A 23650-nucleotide genomic window follows, 5' to 3' on the forward strand; every position below is an offset into this window, starting at 1 on the left:
AGGCTAATACCTTGTCTTTTGTTCTGGGACTCTGGAATGATAATACCCATGCCTATAATTCTCTTTGCTAAGTTTAAGAACCATGGGAAGGTCACTTTCATGTGATGTTTGCGACTTTTTTTCTCTAGGAAGTTTAGGCATGAGCCTGTCTTTGTCTGCCTATTTACAGTTAAATGAATTTCCAAGCCTGTGGACTCGGAAGATCTGGTTTCATCCCTAAAATTCTTCATTTCTGTTCTTTCCAGACTCTCTTATCTACTTGAATGCAGCCTTGTATCTTTGTGGCAAAGCAGGGCCTCTCCTGGCAGGTAATCCTGAGGGGCGTGTCAGTACCATTTCCTGGAGCAATCTTACAGGGTGGTTCTGCTTTTTATTTGCGCTCAAATGCTCAAATAACTTTGCTCCCTCCTCTGCAGCTGCCAGACCAGTTCCTGCTGCTGCTCAGGTAACTCTAACCTCTCCTGGGCACCACTATAGGCAGAGGGGGTTGATAAATGACTTCTACGTGTGCCTGCTTGCCTTCCTTCTTACCCTTATTCACGAGCATGCTCTCTCTCTCTCTCTCTCTATTTGTTCCATAGGGAGAGCGTCTGGGAAGTACCTTGCTGACCATTAAGAACATCATGAGCTCAAGCTATTGGAGTGAGATGAGCAGCAGCAGCTGTGGGACTCCACAGCCCCCAGAGGTGCTGCAGTGCCAGCCTCAGCATTACCACTGCTACCATCAGTCAAGCCAAACCCAGAACCCTCCAGAAAAAAATGTAGTGTATGAGAGAGTGAGGACCTACAGTGGGCCAATGAACAAGGTGGTTCAGGCCTTGAACCCCATCACCTCACAGGAAGTGCTCTCTCCTATTAAAACTGTCTCTTCCCACCAAAATTTGGTTTGGAGCAACCATTCTCAGGTACCATAAAGATAACTATGCCAGATTTGTAGAGAGAACCTCATTTCCTTTCTTTCTGCTTTTTCTACTTCTCTGCCTATTCTATAGGATGTTATCTTTTGGTGGACTGCAGCTATATAAGCAATATACGGTCATCCAAATTCCTTCTCTTGTTGTTTTTTTTTTCATTTACTAGTGCCTGTGGTTGTTTAACAGCTCCAATGAGTTTCATAATCTAACTAGAGCATAGGATGACTCATTTTTTTGTTGGATTTGATTGAAGTTTCAGAACCGGGGTATTCTTTTGCCCCTACTGTAAAGCAATCCTCAACTTAAATACAATATTTTTTGTAGAATAAGTTCACATTGATTCACTTTATTTCAGAAGTAAACAGATTTTTTATATTAAATATGGCAGTTCAGAGACAATGGCTTATATGGAGTGAAAAGCAGTTATTTGTGTTCAGCAAGTAGTATGCTGCTCCTGGATAAGTGACATGAACAAATATCTGTACAGATTGTCATATGTGTTTCATCTTCTGAAAATGACACACTGGTGTCAGCCAAAGTGAATAATATATGAATATTGGTAAGAGGATTGAAAAAGTGGATATAGGATTCCGGAAGGCCAGATATAAGTAATTGTTATACAAAAACTTTAAAAAGCAGAACTCTAAGACACCTTTTAAAATAAAATAATTTTTTAATAAAATAAATTTGCCTTTAAAGGGGTTATTTTAGCATCAGTATATGTGCTAATAATCTTTCCAATGAATGTAAAGGAACATTGCAAGGCTATATAAAATTAAAAGCTCTGTTGTGTTTTCATTCTTTGAATACCCTCACACTAAATTTGCATGACTTTAAGCTTTCTGGAAACATCTGTCCAAACTAAAAGTATGTTTTCAAGATAAAAATTTATACTGTAAAAATTCAAAAAGCAATCATTGGAATAATATCTGATGTTATATTATTTTACTGATCTAGAATAATACAAGTTATTTTCCCCAAAGCCACAATTTATGGTAGGATATGAAGCAATATTTCTAAAGTATATGTTAAAACTCTTTAAAATATTTTTTAAAGATATAGATAACACAACAACTACAAAGGCCACAATTTTACTGGTATTTAATGCTTAGCTTAATTTGAGGGAAAAATATGAAGAAAAAAATCTAGGATTTACTGTCAGTAATTTCCTAGTTGAAAAAAAACTCCACCTGATTTGAAGTCAAAAGGAAGAAAAAATATGAAGGTAAAAAATACTACTTTGTATAACTGATAATAATGTGAATGAACATGCCAATATTTAGCATTAGGATGTTAATGAACAACAAAGTAGGTGTCATCTATGTTCCTTGTTAGCCCCTAAACAATGCAAAAACAAGTTACCATTTATTATAGAAATGCTAAAATCACCCTATCTGGCATAGTTATTTAAAAACAATAATTTCTTTTCTTGTCAACTTACTAGTAAAGATAGATAAAAACTTAACAGCAAAAATTTAGCAAATTATAAATACTGACTACATATTAACTTTTAGGATCACTTTATTGTATATTCCTTAGTTCAACTTTCATTTTTAATAATCTCAGGACCAAGCTGTTTGAGCTTTTTTATAGGACTTATCATCTCTTTACCTGATAATTACTAAAGAGATTCTTATAAGACTATCTCCTTCCTGAAACATATTTCCCTGTAGAGGAGTTTATAAAGAAACCTAGGGACACAAAATATTGCCGCAAAAACTGGGATAAGAGATTGGAATGGGGTGTTCTGAAGTCTGAAGTTATTTATAATTGAAACGAAAGAAAACTAAGGGGTGTGTGAGGATGAGGTAGTTGAAATTCTGGATATGTAGTAAAGGACAATTTAAAGCATTTAATTTACAATTTTAATTTAGGGACGCTGGGTGGCTCAGTGGTTGAGCGTCTGCCTTTGGCTAAGGTTGTGATCCCAGAGTCCCAGAATTGGGTCCTTCATCAGACTTCCTGCAAGGAGCCTGCTTCTCCCTTTGCCTATGTCACTGCCTCTCTCTCTCTCTCTCTCTCTCTCTGTCTCTCATGAATAAATAAATAAGATCTTTACAAAATAAAATAAAATTTTAATTTAATTTATTAAAAATTTATACAAATTTAATTTATTAAAAAGGAAAGTTGAATTAAGGAGTATACAATAAAGTAATCCTAAAACTTGTTCTATAGTAAATATTTATAATTTGTTAAATTCCTGCTGTTAAATTTTTATTTCTCTTTAATAGCAAATTGACAAAAGAGATTAATGTTTTTAAATGTTTAAGGACATTCCCTTAGTGAAATAAGAAGAAAATTTGACTATAAAATTTCAAACTGAGTTAGATATCAAAGGGTATTTACGAGTCTACTAAAAGATAATTTGGCAAGAAAGCTTTTTGATAGCTGTCACAAATAATGTGATGAAGAAACTCTATTTTATTTTTCTTTCTCCCTGTTTTTTGGCAGGATGACATTGTGTAAAGTAGAACCTAGATTTTGAAATTAATCTGAAATTAATTAATACTAATGTAATGGGTAAGACGTGGCAGCAGCTTTATAACATACAATGCCAAACAAAAGCAAACAATACATATTACTCAAAATCCTTTTTTGTTTGTTTCCTGTTTTAATAAAGTCTCTCTTTAATATGTCATATTTTATTTTATTTTATTTAATATGTCATGTTTTAGAGACATTTTGAGTTGGTATGTAGCAACTATTCTGATGCTAGAGTTTGTGATTCTGGCAGGTAGGAGAATGTGTATTATAATCAACTGCTGGTCATCACAAATTCAGTTAAATTTTTACTTTATCTTTTAGCATTTTGGTGTTTTTAGATAATTAAGATAATTTATAAGATTTAAAATATATATATAATTGGTGTGCATAGCTGGGTCACTCAGTAAAGCATGTGACTCTGCTTCTCAAGATTGTTAGTTCAAGCCCCATGATAGATGTGGAGCCTACATTAAAATAAATAAAATAAAATAAAATAAAATAAAATAAAATAAAATAAAATAATTATATATAAAATAATTATATATAATTATATACAATAATTATATTTATATAATAAAATATGTTCCCACTGAAAAACTGAAATTGATGTCACTCTTCTTTGTTTCCCTCCAGATCTTAATTTTAGCTTATGTAGTAGATATTTTAGATTTAACTAATGCTCTTTACAACACTTTAGTATTTTCTATTTGGCTTTTTAGTACGTGTTTTTCCTCTATCACCTTCTGGTGCAATAAAATGGTGTTTATAAGTATAAACATATTTTAAATTTCTCTAGATATACTGTTGCTTTGTTTCCTGTCTATAATTATTAATATATTTTATTATTCTCTCAGTTATTTTTTATCTGGTTGATAGAGCAGTGAAAATTGAATGCAGAAAACAGACAATGTAGAAATTGTCTAAATTCATTCTAGAATTAAAATTACCAGGTTGATCCATATGGACAGGTAAAATCAAACACGGGGTAATCAAGGGCACAGATGCATTTAAAACTGAATGCAGTCTTGTGAATACATGAAGTTCTAGAAACTACACAAAACAAAATAAAACAACTTACAGCTCAATCTTTTAAAAAGCTTAAGTATTAACTTACCATCATTAACTCAAAATGAAATACTGCCTTAATGAATGCCATTGATGCAAAATTACTCAACATATATATTTCCCATCCACTAATCTAGCTTTTCATGAAGTTCAAGATATTTTCCATGTATGCAAAAGGAACTCTGTTGTGTGAGAGAGAATTGAATTAAAATAAAATATTTTTAATAACAGTGATTCATTGAATTTAATATTTATTAATTGCCTATTATGGGGGAATCACTGTGATTATTTGGATGACTACTGTTTGCTTATCTCAGGGAGAGTCCACCTTGAAGATAGATATACAGGATTTGGTCTGTAAGTGTTCCATATATCTCTATTTCATTTTTAAATATTATTTTGTGCTTTGGCCATCAATATTTTATTGAATAAAACAAGTTTTAGTCAAAGAAGGGACCTCTTAATGTGTGTCCTCTTAATATGGGTTACCATTATTTTCAAGCTAAAACTTGCAACCAAATTTAACTCTAGAAATTGGTCAGGGAAAATGTGTTTTTATGTGTGTTATTGATAGCCTCTGCTATCAATAATTACTCAGTTTGGGTTTATCTTTGTTCACATGATTTTTCCCCCTTTTCTTTGGTGATGAAAATTGTGGGTAGGTCCCTTGCTGTGCCAGGATTTCTATACAGTATCAGAAAAATTTCCTGTTCTGTGGGGAGGGGTGTGTTGCTTTGATAAATTGTTGTTCAAGGGTGTGTTCACTAAAGTGAATGATTGTTCAGGGAAGTAGGTTGTAGAGAAAGGAATGAGGTCATAAGATAAAGAGGCCCATGTTTTCAGCTTTGATCAGCCCTTTTATACTTGCAGTTACATAAAGATGTAGAAATTGTAAGTCCAACTAATTGCTGGGTAAAAATGCCCATGCCAATTGTTTCTTGTTTAAGGGAGATTTGATAAATTGCTGGGCCTGTTTTCCGGCCATGAAACCACAAGCTGTCCTTGTGTGTGTTTGTGGCAAGGTGGGGAAGGGAAGCGAGGCAAGGCAAGGGGAAAGGTGAACTGGTCCTCAAACTGCTGTGATCCAAATTTCTTTTCACGGCAATGGCAATTCATGGTAAAACAACTGGGATATTTGCCATGCTCTTAAATACCATTTATTTTTATTTAAATTTTTTTATTTGACTGTAGCTGAAAAACAATGTTACATAGTTTCAGGTGTACTACATAGTAATTCAACTTCTGTATATATTATGCTATGCTCACCACAAGTGTAGCTACAATCTGCCCCCATTCAACATTAATATAACTGTAGCTCTGACCTATGTTTTTATTCCAGTGATGTATTCATTCCATAACTGGAAGCCTATATTTCCCACTCTCCTTCACCCATTTTCTCCATACCCTCACACCCCTTCCTTCTGGCAATCATCAGTTTGTTCTTTGTATTTATAGTCTGATTCTGCTTTTTGTTTATTAAACCCCATTTAAAAGTGAAAACCTTTATAAACAAGTATATTTGAGCTTACTTTTTTTTTTTTTACATCGGCAGCTATGGTGTTAGCATCCTTTTTTTGATTTCTAATGGAGCATATATATGTCTAGTTTTTAAAGACAAAAAGCATGTACTTCAAAGAGACTGTATACTTTATTTTTTCTCCTAATTTCCTTCAGGAAAAGGAGAGAAAAAATGAGTCTCTTAAATGAGGGATTTCCTTTGGAGGAAAAGGATGAGGGGAAGAAGTTTTATTTCTAGCACAGTCTATTGCTTTCTTAACATGAGAACAGAATTACAGGTTTTATCCTAAATCAAGGAAGTGTTTGTTTGATCTAAAAAAATATTGTAATTTATATGTTTCTTCCTGTACAAAGTTCAGAACAACATTGAACAATAACCTGAGGCAGGTGTTTAACCATGTTATTGGCTTTGAAAGGTTTTCACAGAAGCATCTTTTAAACTATTCAGGGAATGTATTCAAATGGCAGTTTGCCTTGCCAAATTCTGTCAGCATAAATATCAGATGGTATTTAAAGATATTGCCTCTTTTGTTTTTGTTTTTTTTTTTAATATTTTTTTATTTATTTATGACAGATACAGAGAGAGAGAGAGGCAGAGACACAGGCAGAGGGAGAAGCAGGCTCCATGCACCGGGAGCCCGATGTGGGATTCGATCCCGGGTCTCCAGGATCACGCCCTGGGCCAAAGGCAGGCGCCAAACCGCTGCGCCACCCAGGGATCCCGATATTGCCTCTTTTGAAACTGTGGTCCCGAACTGTTCATAAGTCACTACTATTACTTTCAGTGATTCTCATAGTCATTTTTTTATTTAAATTTATTTTTTATTGGTGTTCAATTTGCCAACATATAGAATAGCACCCAGTGCTCATCCCATCAAGTGTCCACCTCAGTGCCCGTCACCCAGTCACCCCCACCCCCCGCCCATCTCCCCTTCCCCTCCCCTCCACCACCCCTAGTTCATTTCCCAGAGTTAGAAGTCTTTCATGTTCTGTCTCCCTTTCTGATAGTTCCCACTCATTTTTTCTCCTTTCCCCTTTACTCCCTTTCACTATTTTTTATATTCCCCAAATGAATGAGACCATATAATGTTTGTCCTTCTCTGATTGACTTATTTCATTCAGCATAAATGTCATTTTAAGACCCCTTCTTGGGACATTGTATAATTTATTAGTTTTTCAAAGTTTTAAAGTTCAAATTACACAGTATGAGCATTCCATGTTCATTTCAACAAGCTTCCAAATATTTAAAGAACAAAGGCCTATACTGTGTGTGTAATCTCTATTCTTATTCCCAGCAATCTTGCCATCTCTCCTGTATTTATTGCACCAAAGTCTTGAACTCTTTGATAAGAGTTATCAATAAGAAATGATAGCTAGTAGGTGTTGGCTAAAGAGGTTCATATTTTTCAGAGTATAAAGATGAGTTGCAGGAAACATTGTGTGGAGAAAACGCCCATACAAATGAATCTATGTGGAATGACTCATAGAGGGCTATAAATAATAAACGGGCAGAACATATTCATATGCTGCCTTAATATATTAGGCTTGCAGTGGTAGTCCTAACGTAATACTGAAAGGGAGGATGAAAATGTTACAAGCTGAACCAAAAGAAAAACAAAAGAAAAACCACAGCATGCAAAATATTTGGCAATTTGTTTTAAGAACAACACATTACACCTACAGTATAGATATACTTCCATATGTATTTGCCAGTGTTTCCCTTGTAAGTCTGTGATTCTGATTTTCAATAGCCTTGTTCCAAAAAAAAGAAATATTTTTATTGTCGTGGGAATATATCCTGGAGTTCTGTCAATTGGTTGTAAATTATTGTAATATATGAAGAGATTGAGTAACACTATCAACTCTTTGCACACTAATAAAACTACACAATTTTCTGATTTGGGAAAAAATGAAAAGAAGGTCAGCATAATCAGGAAAGTGACTTATCTAATAATTATTAAAAATCATATTCTTACTTTTATAGACCATTTTCTTTTAAAATGAGAGCCTATTCTGGAATTTAACTAGAAGCAGATCAGACAAACCATAATTAAAAGTCAGAAGGAATATCAAGGCAGTAGTCTCTTTTTTTAAGTTTTTATTATAATTCTGGTGTGGGCACTTGGATGGCTCAATGGTTGAGTGTCTGCATTTGGCTCAGGTCATGATCCTGGGGTCCTGGGATGGAGTTCCACATCAAGCTCCTGGCAGGGAGCCTGCTTCTCCCTCTACCTATGTCTCTGCCTCTCTCTGTGTGTCTCTCATGAATAAACTTAAAAAAACTTTAATTCCGGTTAGTTAATATGCAGTGTAATATTAGTTTCAGGTGCACAATTTAGCGATTCAACAATTCCATACATCACCCAGTACTCATCACAATTACCCGCCTTATTCCCCATCACCTATTTAACCCATCCCCTCTGGTAACCAACAGTTTGTTCTCTATAGTTAAGAGCCTGTTTCTTGGTTTGCCTCTCTTTCTCTCTTTATTCCTCTTCGCTCATTTCTTTTGTTTCTTAAAATCCACATATGAGTGAAATCACATGGTATTTGCCTTTCTCTGACTTATTTCACTTAGCATTATATTTTTGTATTCTTTGGATAAATATTCAATAGTGCAATTGATTGTTGAATTATTGGGCAGTTTCTATTTTTAACTATTTGAGGAAGCTCCATACTGTTTTCCAGAGTAGTAAAGGAGTACCAGTTTACATTACCACCAATAAGCGCAAGAGGGTTTCTCTTTCTCCATATTGTTGCCAAAACGTCGTTTTTGTGGGTGTGTGTGGTTTTTTTAGCCATTCTAACAGGTGTGAGGAAATATTTCATTGTAGTTTTGATTTGCATTTTCAGGACAGTAGACTTAAATAAGTTTTATTTCTTTAATAAATTTATTTTTTATTGGTGTTAAATTTGTCAACATGAGGAATAACACCCAGTGCTCATCCCGTCAAGTGCCCAACTCATTGCCCGCCACCCAGCCACCCCCCCACCTCCCCTTACACCACCCTTGCTTCTTTTCCCAGAGTTAGGAGTCATTCAGGTTCTGTCTCCCTTTCTGATATTTCCCACTTAATTTTTCTACTTTCCGTTTTATTCCATTTCACTACTTTTTATATTCCCCAAATGAATGAGACCATATAATGTTTGTCCTTCTCTGATTGACTTATGTCACTCAGCATAATACCCTCCAGTTCCATCCACGTTGAAGCAAATGGTGGGTATTTGTCGTTTCTAATGGCTGAGTAATATTCCATTGTATACATAAACCACATCTTCTTTATCCACTCATCTTTCATTGGACACCGAGGCTCCTTCCACAGTTTGGCTATCGTGGCCATTGCTGCTATAAACATCGGGGTGCAGGTGTCCCGGCGTTTCACTGCATCTGTATCTTTGGGGTAAATCCCCAACAGTGCAATTGCTGGGTTGTAGGGCAGGTCTATTTTTAACTCTTTGAGGAACTTCCACACAGTTTTCCAGAGTGGCTGCACCAGTTCACATTCCCACCAACAGTGTAAGAGGGTTCCCTTTTCTCCGCATCCTCTCCAACATTTGTGGTTTCCTGCCTTGTTAATTTTCCCCATTCTCACTGGTGTGAGGTGGTATCTCATTGTGGTTTTGATTTGTATATCCCTGATGGCAAGTGATGCAGAGCATTTTCTCATGTGCGTGTTGGCCATGTCTATGTCTTCCTCTGTGAGATTCCTCTTCATGTCTTTTGCCCATTTCATGATTGGATTGTTTGTTTCTTTGGTGTTGAGTTTAAGAAGTTCTTTATAGATCTTGGATACTAGCCCTTTATCTGATACGTCATTTGCGAATATCTTCTCCCATTCTGTAGGTTGTCTTTTAGTTTTGTTGACTGTATCCTTTGCTGTGCAAAAGCTTCTTATCTTGATGAAGTCCCAATAGTTCATTTTTGCTTTTGTTTCTTTTGACTTCGTGGTTGTATCTTGCAAGTTACTGTGGCCAAGTTCAAAAAGGGTGTTGCCTGTGTTCTTCTCTAGGATTTTGATGGAATCTTGTCTCACAGTTAGATCTTTCATTCATTTTGAGTTTATCTTTGTGTATGATGCAAGAGACTGGTCTAGTTTCATTCTTCTGCATGTGGATTGCCAAATTTCCCAGCACCATTTATTGAAGAGACTGTCTTTCTTATAGTGGATAGTCTTTTCTCCTTTGTCGAATATTAGTTGGCCATAGAGTTGAGGGTCCACCTCTAGATTCTCTATTCTGTTCCATTGATCTATGTGCCTGTTTTTGTACCAGTACCACACTGTCTTGATGACCACAGCTTTGTAGTAAAACTTGAAATCTGGCATTGTGATGCCCCCAGCTATGGTTTTCTTTTTTAATATTCCCCTCGGTATTTGGGGTCTTTTCTGCTTCCACACAAATCTTGAAATAATTGAAATAATTTCTTCCTACTCTCTGAAGAAAGTCCATGATATTTTGATAGGGATTGCATTAAACATGTAAATTGCCCTGGGTAACATTGACATTTTCACAATATTAATTCTTCCAATCCACGAGCATGGAATATTTTTCCAATTCTTTGTGTCTTCCTCAAGTTCTTTCAGAAGTGTTCTGTAGTTTTTAGAGTATAGATCCTTTACCTCTTTGGTTGGGTTTATTCCTAGGTATCTTATGCTTTTGGGTGCAACTGTCAATGGGATTGACTCCTTAATTTCTCTTTCTTAAGTCTCATTGTTAGTGTACAGAAATGCCTGGGCTTCTGGGCATTGATTTTGTATCCTGCCACACTGCCAAATTGCTGTATGAGTTCTAGCAATCTGGGGTGGAGTCTTTTGGGTATTCTATGTAGAGTATCATGTCATCTGCGAAGAGGGAGAGTTTCACTTCTTCTTTGCCAATTTGAATGCCTTTTATTTCTTTTTGTTGTCTGATTGGTGAGGCTAGGACTTCTAGTACTATGTTGAATAGCAGTGGTGAGATTGGACATCCCTGTCTTGTTCCTGATCTTAGGGGAACGGCTCCCAGTGCTTCCCCATAGAGAATGATATTTGCTGTGGGCTTTTCGTAGATGGCTTTTAAGATGTTGAGGAATGTTCCCTGTATCCCTACACTCTGAAGAGTTTTGACCAGGAATGGATGCTATATTTTGTCAAATTCTTTCTCTGCATCTATTGAGAGGATCACACAGTTCTTGTTTTTTTTCTTACTGATATGATGAATCACATTGATTGTTTTATGAGTGTTGAATCAGCCTTGCATCCCGGGGATAAATCCTGCTAGGTTATGGTGAATAATCTTCTTAATGTACTGTTGGATCCTATTGGCTAGTATATCTTGTTGAGAATTTTTGCATCCATGCTCTTCAGGGATATTGGTCTATAATTCTTCTTTTTGGTGGGGTCTTTGTCTGGTTTTGGAATTAAGGTGATGCTGGCCTCATAGAACGAATTTGGAAGTACTCCATCACTTTCTGTCTTTCGAAACAGCTTTAGTAGAATAGGTATGGTTTCTTTTTTTTTATGATAGTCACACAGAGAGAGAGAGAGAGGCAGAGACACAGGCAGAGGGAGAGGCAGGCTCCATGCACCCGGAATCCGACGTGGGATTTGATCCCGGGTCTCCAGGATCGCGCCCTGGGCCAAAGGCAGGCGCCAAACTGCTGCGCCACCCAGGGATCCCTGGTTTCTTTTTTAAACGTTTGATAGAATTCCCCAGGGAAGCCATCTGGCCCTGGACTTTTGTGTCTTGGGAGGTTTTTGATGACTGCTTCAATTTCCTCCCTGGTTATTGGCCTGTTCAGGTTTTCTATTTCTTCCTGTTCCAGTTTTCGTAGTTTGTGGTTTTTCAGAAATGCGTCCATTTCTTCTCAATTGCCTAATTTATTGGCGTATATCTGTTCATAATAAGTCTTTAAGATCGTGTGTATTTCCTTGGTGTTGGTGGTGATCTCTGCTTTCTCATTCAGATTTTATTAATTTGAGTCTTCTCTCTCTTCTTTTTAATAAGGCTGGCTAATGGTTTATCTATCTTATTAATTCTTTCAAAGAACCAACTCCTGGTTTTGTTGATCTATTCCACAGTTCTTCTGGTCTCGATTTCGTTGAGTTCTGCTTGAATCATTATTAACTCTTTCTTTCTGCTGGGTGTAGGATCTGTTTGCTGTTTTTTCTCTAGCTCCCTTAGGTATAAGGTTAGCTTTTGTATTTGAGTTCTTTCCAGTTTTTGGATGGATGCTTGTATTGCGATGTGTTTGCCCCTCAGGACTGCTTTTGCTGTATCCCAAAGATTTTGATTGGTTGTATCTTCATTCTCATTAGTTTCCATGAATCTTTTTTAATTCTTCTCTAATTTCCTGGTTGACCCTTTAATCTTTTAGCAGGATGGTCCTTAACCTCCACGTGTTTGAAGTCCTTCCAAACTTCTTATTGTGATTTAGTTCTAACTTCAAGGCATTATGGTCTGAGAATATGCAGGGGACGATCCCAGTCTTTTGGTGTCAGTTAAGACCCAATTTGTGACCCAGTATGTGGTCTATTCTGGAGAAAGTTCCATGTGCACTTGAGAACAATGTGTATTCCGTTGCATTTGGATGTAAAGTTCTGTAAATAGGGGATCCCTGGGTGGCGCAGTGGTTTAGCGCCTGCCTTTGGCCCAGGGCGAGATCCTGGAGACCCAGGATCGAGTCCCACATCGAGCTTCCGGTGCATGGAGCCTGCTTCTCCCTCTGCCTGTGTCTCTGCCTCTCTCTCTCTCTCTCTCTCTGTGACTATCATAAATAATAAAAAAAAAAGTTAAAAAAAAAGAAAAAGTTTAAAAAAAAATAAAGTTCTGTAAATATCTGTGAAATCCATCTGGTCCAGTGTATCAATTAAAGATCTTGTTTCTTTGGAGATGTTGTGATTAGAAGACCTATCAAGTGTAGAAAGCACTAGATTGAAGTCACCAAGTATAAGTATTTTATTATCTAAGTATGTCTTAATTTTGGTTATTAATTGATTGATATATTTGGCAGCTCCCTCATTCGGGGCATATATATTGAGGATTGTTAAGTCCTCTCGTTGGATAGATCCTTTAAGTATGATATAGTGTCCCTCTTCATCTCTCACTGCCGTCTTCAGGGTACATTTTAGTTTATCTGATATAAGGATGGCTACCCCTGCTTTCTTTTGAGGACCATTTGAATGGTAAATGGTTCTTCTACCTTTTATTTTGAGGCTGGAGGTTTCCTTATGTTTAAAATGATTCTCTTGTAGACAGCAAATAGATGGGTCCTGCTTTTTTATCCAGTCTGAAATCCAGTGCCTTTAGATGGCATCATTAAGCCCATTCACGTTCAGAGTTACTATTGAAAGATATGAGTTTAGTGTCATCATGATACCTATCCAGTCCCTGTTTTTGTGGATTGTTCCATTGGACTTCTTAAGAGGGACTTTTAAGAGTCCCCCTTAAAATTTCTTGCAGAGCTGGTTTGGAGGTCACATATTCTTTCAGTTCTTGCCTGTCTTAGAAGCTCTTTATCTCTCCTTCCATTCTGAATGAGAGCCTTGCTGGATAAAGTATTCTTGGCTGCATGTTTTTCTCATTTAGGACTCTGAATATATCCTGCCAGCCCTTTCTAGCCTGCCAGGTCTCTGTGGACAGGTCTGCTGTTAATCTGATATTCCTCCTCATAATTTAGGGATTTCTTGTCTCTTGCTGCTTTAAGGATATTCTCTTTATCTTTGGAATTCGCAAGTTTCACTATTAAATGTCGAGGTGTTGAATGGTTTTTATTGATTTTAGGGGGGGGGGGTCTTCTATTTCCTGGATCTGAATGCCTGTTTCCCTTCCCAGATTAGGAAAGTTTTCAGCTATGATTTGTTCAAATACATATTCTGGCCCTCTGGCCCTTTTGGTGCCCTCGGAAACCGCAATTAAAAGTAGGTTTTTCTTCCTCAGGCTGTCACTTATTACTCTTAATCTATCCTCATGATCTTTTAATTGTTTGTTTCTTTTTTCCTCAGTTTCCGTCTTTCCCATCAACTTGTCTTCTATGTCACTCACTCATTCTTCCACCTCGTTAACCCTCATCGTTAGGACCTCTAGTTTGGATTGCATCTCATTCAATTGATTTTTAATTTCTGCCTGATTAGATCTAAATCCTGCAGTCATGAAGTCTCTTGAGTCCTTTATGCTTTTTTCTAGAGCCACCAGTAGCTGTATAATAGTGCTTCTGAATTGGCTTTCTGACATTGAATTGTAATCCAAATTTTGTAACTCTGTGGGAGAGAGGACTGTTTCTGATTCTTTCTTTTGAGGTGAGCTTTTCCTTCTAGTCATTTTGCTCAATGCAGAGTGGCCAAAAACAAGTTGTATTGGGAAGAGGGGAAAAAGAGAGAATACAAAGAAGGAAAGAAAAAGAAGAAAAGAAAAAGAAAAACAGAAGAAAAGAAAGAGAAAAAATGCAAAAAAGAGAGAAGAAAAGAAGAAAAGAAAAGAAAAGGGGGGCAAAGCAAACAGACATCAAAAAAAAAAATAAGGGGGAGTATCCTCTGATTCTGTATACTGTAAATCCCTCGACTTCCCCTGGAACTTTCCGGTGCTGCTTGGTCAATAATTTATTTTTCCCCTGTCCGTCTAGCTGGTCTTCTGGGGGAAGGGCCTGTTGTGTGGATTCTCAGGTGTTAGCACTTAGGGGAGCTGCTCAGCCCCCTGCCTGGTACAGGGCTCAGTGAGTGATGTTTAAGCTGTTTATCTGGTGAGGCCACTGTGAGGCTCAGTGGGGGTTGTTTGTCCTGTGAGGCCCCAGGAGGAACAACAACAGTGGCTGGGGCCAGCTCTGGAGCCCTGGATTCAGCTCCTGCAGTAACTACAGAGCTCTCAGCCTGCAGGGTCCTGGATGCTCAGGGGGGCGGGGCCCTGATCTGCTCAGCTTGGGGCAGGAGTGTCCTTGCTGTCCTGTGCACTCCTGGCTTCTGCGTGTCCCGGGGGAGGCCGGATCCTGGGCTGTGTCCCCAGTGCCCTGTGCTCCCAGGCCTGCGTTGCTGGATTCGCGCTCCCCACCGTGCAGCCCCATCTGCGTGGAGCCTCTGTTGGAGCTGCTGCAGACCTGCTCCTGGGTCGAGCCGGGTGCTCACTGCAGCCCTTTAGGGAGCTCCGTGGCGGGGTGTGGAGTGCTCTCCCCAGGGTGCAGGTCCCTGTTAGTGTCCCTGGGAGCCTGAGGGTATCCCCGCCCCTCCTGGGGCCCTGCTCTAACTCCCTCTGCTGGCCTTTCTGCCCGGGAAGACTGAAGAAGATCCTGCTTCTCCAGGTGGGCTTTCCTGTCCTGGGGGCACTCGCCCCAACCTTAGCCCGGCTCCTCGTGCGGCCCCTACTTCTTGGATGCCTTTTGTTTCTTTATTTCTTTTTTCCCCGTCTTTCTACCTTGATAGAAGCGTGAACTCTTCTCACTGTAGCATTCCAGCTCTTCTCTCTTTAAATCTCAGGCCGAATTCGTGGATTTTCAGGATGATATGAAGGTTATCTAGGTAATTTGGTGGGGACAGGTGACTTGGGGCCCCTAGTCTTCAGCCATCTTGCCTCGCCCTCTTAACTAAGTTTTCAAAGGTAGTTTCCTACGATGGTTAGAAAATCTTTGCATTGTATGTTTTTGTGTTGACAAATTTTGCATTTTGCTAAATTACAGACATATATTAACATTGGAGTGTGTATTAGCAGATATTTCCAAAAGAAAAGAAGGATATAAACAATTAGTACAAGAATAAATAAGGAGTTATCAAAATATTCTAGAAATTATTTTATCATTAGTTTTACTAGCAAAGCTAAGAAAGGAATACAGTAATGTGCTCTTTGGATATCATCTAATAAAACACTAAAGTTATTACTCCTGAAAAAGTAGTTTATTATTAACTTAAGTGAAATAATACCTAAAGAATGTAGTCCATTCAAATGACGCTGTTTAGTAACCATTTCTGACACCCCCTTTTTTTTCTCAACAGGAACTCCATTCTCCAACTCTGAAAATATCTACTTGTTCCCCAAGCAGTCTACTTATAACCCCAAATACTGAACAGGTAAAAGAAGTTATGGATTAGACTAGATTCTTTTCTTTTTATGTAAGCCTTGCTCATATGTTTAAGTAATCTTTAAGTCCTCCTAAGGCTCTAGACATTTACAAAATGTCAGGAATACAAAACCAGAAAGGAGATTCTCACATATGATAATCAGCTCAGCCCATTAAAAGAATGTGAAACAAGTGCTGAAACAAATGCTGTGAATTGAGATTTTTCAGTTTCATTGTCTACTCAATCTGATTGGTTTCAGTTTGAGTGTAGTTTATTTATTAAGGGATTCAAGGATCTCCTAATAATTATATATATTTTATGAGTCCTTGATTTTAGCACAAATAAAGTACCTAGATCTTGGAATGATTAAGTACCTGACTTTGTGATAGCATTGTAAGTTTACATTCAGAAAGAACATCTTATAGGGTCAGAACTAGCCCTTCTCAAAGGTACATGATCTGAAAGACATGCAAGGATCTAGTTCCCTTAGCCTTCACAATTTAATAATCTCATTTTTAAGATTACCCTGGAGTCTAGGCATTATATCTTCAAAAGGTACCTATAATAATAATTAAATACCATATTGACAAATATGTGTTTAATGAGCTAGTCACCATACATTAAAAAGTGAATCATAAGAAAACTAAAATTAAACGTTATAAGTTTGTTACTACATAGGAGGGGAGTATAAAGGATATGGGATTTGGGGGCTAAGAGGGAGAAAGATGGTGTTCTAGGAAAGCAGGCCTGCCCAGATGAGGTGCCAGGGTATGAGCTTGGACAATAAGGGAACAAAGAGACAAAAGTTGATCTCCAAACATTAGTACAGTAAGAAAAAGGTGAGCTCATGTAAAACAAATAAAATTCTCAAAAGTTTGTCTACCACTTCCCAATTTGGCCTAGCCTAGAGCTAAGTTGGTTAGAGTCATGCATGTATTTATTTATTTATTTATAAATATTTCTTTATTATTTTAGAGAGACAGAGAGGAGGAGTGAGAAGGGGGCAGAGGGTGAGGAGGGAGAGAGAAAGAAGCAGACTCCTTGCTGAGCAAGGAGCCCAGTGCTGGGCTCCCAGAACCCTGAGATCATGACCTGAGCCAAAATCAAGAGGGAGTCACTTGAGCAACTGAGCTACCCAGGTGCCCCTAGAGTCATGCATTTATTTAGCAAGCATTTGTTAAGTGCTCACTATGTATCAAATATTGTACAAAGATGTAATAGACCCAATTACTATTCTCAAAAGCTCACAAACTAGCATGGGTCACATATACAACAAAACATAGAACAGTGGGATAAAGGCTGCAACAGAGATAGATATAGAGCCCTACAGGACCACCAAGACAGGATTACCTCAGAAAAGTAAGTCCACTTAAATCACAGAGCTATTCACTGCATTCAGATACAGGCAATAAATTGCATTAGCTGCTACTTTTCATAATGAAGGCTTTAAAATTGGGTTTACAGTGTTTTATTTCTGATAATGCAAATATGTTTATTGTAGAGAATTTTGGAACCATAAAAAATTGTAGAGTAAAAGAAATAAAAATCACTCGTGATCTCTTCTCTTACCCACAGATAGTATTATTAGCATTTTGTTTTCCTTCATTCAACTAAATAATTTAGATCATACCATATATGCTTATTCATATCTTCATTTATCACTTACTCTTATATGATATTATGAGCTTTTTCATGTAAATTTGTATTTACTCAAAATCCTTATTTTAATAGCTACCTATTTCAGCCTATGGATGATTAATCTTCCCCCTCTCCAGAGGAAAGTTCTTCTCCCAGCTATACCTTCAGCGGTATTATTTTTTTTTCTAATTAAAATACAGTGTTCTGTTGTTATGTTTATTTGATTCTTAGCTTGGTTGAATACTTCTTGCTATTAACCATTTGTTTTTCTTCTATTATAAATGTTCATGTTATTTTTTTTAATGTTCATGTTATTTGCTGATTTTTCTACTAGTAGGAATTTTTTTCTTATTGAGGTATAAAAACTCTATATTAATGATATTGATTCTTTTTCCATCAAAAGTTTACAAATGACTTTGTTTTAGTGTTTTGTCTCCCTTTTAATGTTATTTATGGCCTTCTCCCACCAACACCCTGAAGATTTAAATGTTTAAGTACACAAACACACACACACATACAAACACACATTTTTCTCTTTGTGTCTCCTTCTGTTTAAATAATTTTTATTTCTTTTTTTTAAGATTTCGTGTATTTATTTATTCATGACACACACACACACACACACACACACACACACACACACACACACAGAGGCAGAGACGTAGGCAGAGGGAGAAGCGGGCTCCCTGCAGGGCCCTGGGATCATGCCTGAGCCAAAGACAGGTGCTCAACCACTGAGCCACCCAGGTGTCCCAAAGAATTTTTTTCTTGAGGATTTTATTTATTTATTAATGAAAGACAGAGAGAGAGGCAGAGACATAGGCAGAGGGAGAAGCAGGCTCCCTACTGGGACCCCAATGCAAGACTTGATCCTTGGACCCCAGGATCACTCCCTGAGCCAAAAAGTGGACACTCAGCCGCTGACCCACCCAGGTGTCCCTCCTTCCACTTTTTAAAATAGGAGATAACTAGGGATCCCTGGGTGGCGCAGTGGTTTGGCGCCTGCCTTTGGCCCAGGGCGCGATCCTGGAGACCCCAGATCGAATCCCACGATGGGCTCCTGGTGCATGGAGCCTGCTTCTCCCTCTGCCTATGTCTCTGCCTCTCTCTCTCTGTGTGTGACTATCATAAATAAATAAAAAAATTAAAAAAATAAAATAGGAGATAACTAATAAATATTAAGCTATATTTTCTTCTAATACTGTGGAGCATTTACAATGTAATGAAGATTTTGAAACTCTCATCAAAATGCTTGGAATGTGTAATAAATTAACATGAAATGAGTATAATAGAGATAGTTAACAGTGCTAAACACATAAACACATGCATAAATATATGTTTCTAAGGCTGAAATTAACTAAAACCACAAATTCACATGTCATCATTTATGCAAATGACTTAAAATTTCACTCTGAAAATTGCTCCCTATTATTTTTAATGACTTCAAGGTCACTAAGCAACTATAATTATATGCAGCTTTTATCTTTCTTTACAGGAACTCCATTCTCCAACAGTGAAAGTCACTGCATGTCCACAGACTAATATTAAGAGATACATAGTACAAAATCCTGAACAGGTAAGCTATATCACCCAAACTCTTGTCCCAACCTATAATTCCTTAGAAGTTGATAGCTTAAATGAGAAGGGTGAGTCAATTATCCAATCACTAAAATCAGACTATTGGGAGTTTCCTCCAGTTATAAAGTTAATTTATAATCATTAGTATTAAAAAGTCATTTTTAAAATATTTTTTAAAGATTTAGTCTTTTTTTTTAAAGATTTTATTTATTTATTCATGAGAGACACAGAGAGAGAGAGAGAGAGGCAGAGACACAGTCAGAGGGAGAAGCAGGCTCCATGCAGGGAGCCCGACGTGGGACTCGATCCTGGGTCTCCAGGATCAGGCCCTGGGCTGAAGGCGGCGCTAAACCGCTGAGCCACCGGCGCTGCCCGAGATTTAGTCTTTTATTTTATTTTTTTATTCATCAGTTGCATATAACACCCAGTGCTCATTATATCAATTGCCTTCCTTAATTCCCATCATCCAATTATCCCTTCCTCCCATCCACTTCCCCTCCAGCAATCCTCAGTTTGTTTCCTATAGTTAAGAATCTCTTATGGTTTGCCTCTCTCTGTTTTAATCTTATTTTATTTTTCCTTCCCTTCCCCCATATTCATCCATTTTGTTTTTTTAAATTCCACATATGAATAAAGTCATATGGTATTTATCTTTCTCTGACTGACTTATTTTGCTTAGCATAATACACTCTAGCTCTACTCACATCATTCTTTTTGATGACTAATATTTCATTGTATATATGTACCACATCTTCTTTATCTATTCATCTGTTGATGGACATTTGGGTTCTTTCCATGGTTTGGCTATTGTGAACATTGCTGCTATAAACTTTGGAGTGCTTGTGCCCCTTCAAATCACTATTTTAAAAAGTCATTTTTAATTTCAGACAACTATGTGTCCATATTTTCTGATTTAGTGAGGCAACAGTTCCAAGCAGCATGGAAATTCTTGAATTATAAAATCTTTCTACATCTATAGCCCCACCTTTGTACTACAAAGGATTTTGTACCCTTCGAGCCAAGGGGAAAAAGGACAAAGTTCTTTTTTTAAAAAAAGATTTTATTCATTTATTCATGAGAGACACAGAGATAGAGAGAGACAGAGACATAGGCAGAGGGAGAAGCAGGCTCCCTGCAGGGCACCTGATGTAGGACTCGACTCTGGGACTCCTGGATCACACCCTGAGCTGAAGACAGACGCTCAACTGCTGAATCTCCCAGGCATCCCAAAAAGGACAAGGTTCTTTCACTGACTTCACATAGCAGCTATCAGCTGTTACATCAGGGACTGGAATCCTTAATTTATTTAGATTTTCCATTGAGATATGGGCTAGGAAGAAAAAAATGAAAAATCAAAAGTTCAAAACTGCCTCCATGCCTTTTTTTGCCTATGCTATGAACTTTGGTGCCTAGCAATGAGCTTTTTTGAAAATTATATTGATGTTTTCTAAGATATAAAGTTTATATTTTACAAACTAGGATATTATTCTCTATTTCATTTTGAGGGGAAAATTAAGAAAAAAATTTCCCACAGTAAAAATCCTTCCTCAACACACACAAAACCATATATAGCCCTTCTTTAGCTGCAACAGGAGGTTCTTTGGGGTTATAGGGACAAAGTATCACAGATAGAAACTGTACCACAGATAATAATATGGCAATTCTTTGCTTTGATCTCTATTTCTCCACTATTGCAGGAAAGAATACTCCCCTTACTCACAAAATAAAATAATTATTTACTTCAGATGTGAAAGTGTGTGCATGTGTGAACATATGAGCATGCAAGCTCTTGTGGTGGGGGGGTGATTATTTTGAACATTTGCTTCAGTTTTCACATATCTTTATAAGTATCAAAGGAGAATGTGATTATATTAAATGAGGTGCTTGTGCCTTCTTTCAGAATTAAATGTTTAAACAAGAGATCTGAAAAGTGTGTTGGGGAAGGGAGACATAAAGAAAGCTTGGCAGATGAAAATGTGCATTTTTCTAGAACATGACCACTTTCCCCTTCTTCCTCCCTCTTTCTCCTTTTCCTTTCCTTCATACAGAAACTGGGGAATATATATATTTGGATGCATATTACACTTGATATTCTTGGCTTTCAAAAAATTAGTTCTAGATAGCACTATTTTTTCATAATGTGAGAATTGCTGTGTTTACCTAGGATATATTCACAGAGTAAGTTTTAAATATCAAATAATTTAGATTCCAACCTACTTTGCCAGTGTTTCTTATATGACTTTAGGTAAATTCTTATTCTTAAGTTAATGAAGAAAGGGAAGAATTCATGTTTATTGGACATATGCTCCGTGGTAGAAGATCTACAGATTTTATCCTATTTAATCCTTAAAAGGTGAGAAAAAGAAGCACAAAGAAGTTCAGTTATTTACTCATTGAATATTTATAAATTGTCTGCTATGTACTAAAAATTGCTCCAAGAATTGGGTATAGAGCAGCGAACAAAAACAAAGTCCCAATCTTCTTGAAACTTGAGCTCTTAACTAGACCCAAACCATTCAGTTACAAATACAAGAATGGGAACAGAAATTGAATAATGATGATCTGGAAAAAATACATTTGCAAATTAAGATGTAGGTGAATTAGGATCCAGATACTCATCTACATACCAACTTCCCTCCCATCATCCCAGTGTAATAAAAGGCAGAGAAATAATTTTTTTAATAATAAATTTATTTTTTATTGGTGTTCAATTTGCCAACATACAGAATAACACCCAGTGCTCATCCCGCCAAGCATCCCCCTCAGTGCCCGTCACCCATTCACCCCCACCCCATGCCCTCCTCCCCTTCCACCACCCCTAGTTCGTTTCCCAGAGTTAGGAGTCTTTATGTCCTGTTTCCCTTTCAAGGCAGAGAAATTAGAGGTATGTATGGAAATACATAACATATTTGTACCACTGAGCCTGCCCATGTAAAGGCTTATTATATTGACTGTGTACAACTACCAAAAAGCAAATTGTTTCTCAAGGAAAACCTCCAAAAGATGGTAATGATTATTTTAAAGCTTGTAACTCTCTATTGAGAAATAAAACAAATTTCAACCCCTATGCTTTGTAAACAGAAATAATCTAACTGGTTTTGCAGAGCAGCTTGAAAATCTTATTTTGATATATCACCTATTTTATTTATCTATGAATATGCCTTTTTGTTTGCTCTTTTAAATCCCCCTAGGAGAAGATTCTGACTTAATTACAATATTTATAATAAGCTGAGCCTCCTAAATGGCAAATTTATCCTCTTTCACCTCCCAGCTTGTCTAATCTTCACTTCTACTCCTTGTAATTAAATTGATCTCAATCTACTTCTCTTATGATGATTTCCTTCTACCTCTGTTCAACCTTCTTTTTTATTTTTGGTTGTTCATGATCTTCATTCTGCATTTATTGTCATTTTAGCCAAAGCATTCACGTATTCTGGTATATAACTTGACCTAGAAATGAAGAAAATGTTTTTGTTCTATCAGTAGATAGGATCCAATTGATATTAATCAGTTTTATTAATTTTCTAGTTGTAGAGCTCCTGCTATGGGGAGGGCACTGTATAGCCTTCAAATAGGAGGATAGGAAACAAGACATGGTTGCCATAGCAAAAGAGCTTATAGTTCCTCTTGCAAGGGAAATAGGGTATGTCCACAAATAGCAATATAAAATATATGGTGGGGTGTATGATAGCTTCCAGGAAAAAATTACAGATAAAGTCTTTTTTTATAATAAATTTATTTTTATTGGTGTTCAATTTACCAACATACAGAATAACACCCAGTGCTCATCCCATCAAGTGCCCCCCTCAGTACCCGACACCCATTCACCCCCACTCCTCCCCTTCCACCACCCCTAGTTCGTTTCCCAGAGTTAGGAGTCTTTCATGTTATGTCTCCCTTTCTGATATTTCCCACACATTTCTTCTCCAATCCCTTATATTCCCTTTCACTATAGTTTATATTCCTCAAATGAATGAGAAGATATAATGTTTGTCCTCCGATTGACTTACTTCACTCAGCACAATACCCTCCAGTTCAATCCACGTTGAAGCAAATGGTGGGTATTTGTCATTTCTAATGGCTGAGTAATATTCCATTGTATACATAAACCACATCTTCTTTATCCATTCATCTTTCGTTGGACACCTAGGCTCCTTCCACAGTTTGGCTATTGTGGACATTGCTGCTATAAACATCAGGGTGCAGGTGTCCCGGAGTTTCATTGCATCTGTATCTTTGGGGTAAATCTCCAACAGTGCAATTGCTGGGTCCTAGGGCAGGTCTATTTTTAACTCTTTGAGGAACCTCCACACAGTTTTCCAGAGTGGCTGCACCAGTTCACACTCCCACCAACAGTGTAAGAAGGTTCCCTTTTCTCCGCATCCTCTCCAACATTTGTGGTTTCCTGCCTTGTTAATTTTCCCCATTCTC

The 23650-nt window shown here is 37.3% G+C and overlaps 1 protein-coding gene across 4 annotated transcripts in view; it reads left to right on the top strand.

Moving 5' to 3' along the window:
- Nucleotides 1-373: 373 nt before the first annotated feature.
- The window catches only part of POF1B (POF1B actin binding protein), a 108300-nt gene continuing 85023 nt past the window's right edge, over nt 374-23650 (top strand). For all 4 annotated transcript variants that reach the window (XM_077889714.1, XM_077889717.1, XM_077889715.1 and 1 more), the window contains exons 1-4: nt 374-445; nt 582-905; nt 15938-16012; nt 19137-19217. In XM_077889714.1, coding sequence (XP_077745840.1) covers nt 624-905; nt 15938-16012; nt 19137-19217 — 438 coding nt within the window. In that variant the 5' untranslated portion in view covers nt 374-445; nt 582-623. The remainder of the gene's footprint in view (nt 446-581; nt 906-15937; nt 16013-19136; nt 19218-23650) is intronic.

The sequence above is a fragment of the Canis aureus genome, chromosome X, assembly GCF_053574225.1.
Source record: "Canis aureus isolate CA01 chromosome X, VMU_Caureus_v.1.0, whole genome shotgun sequence".
Classification (NCBI taxonomy): domain Eukaryota; kingdom Metazoa; phylum Chordata; class Mammalia; order Carnivora; family Canidae; genus Canis; species Canis aureus.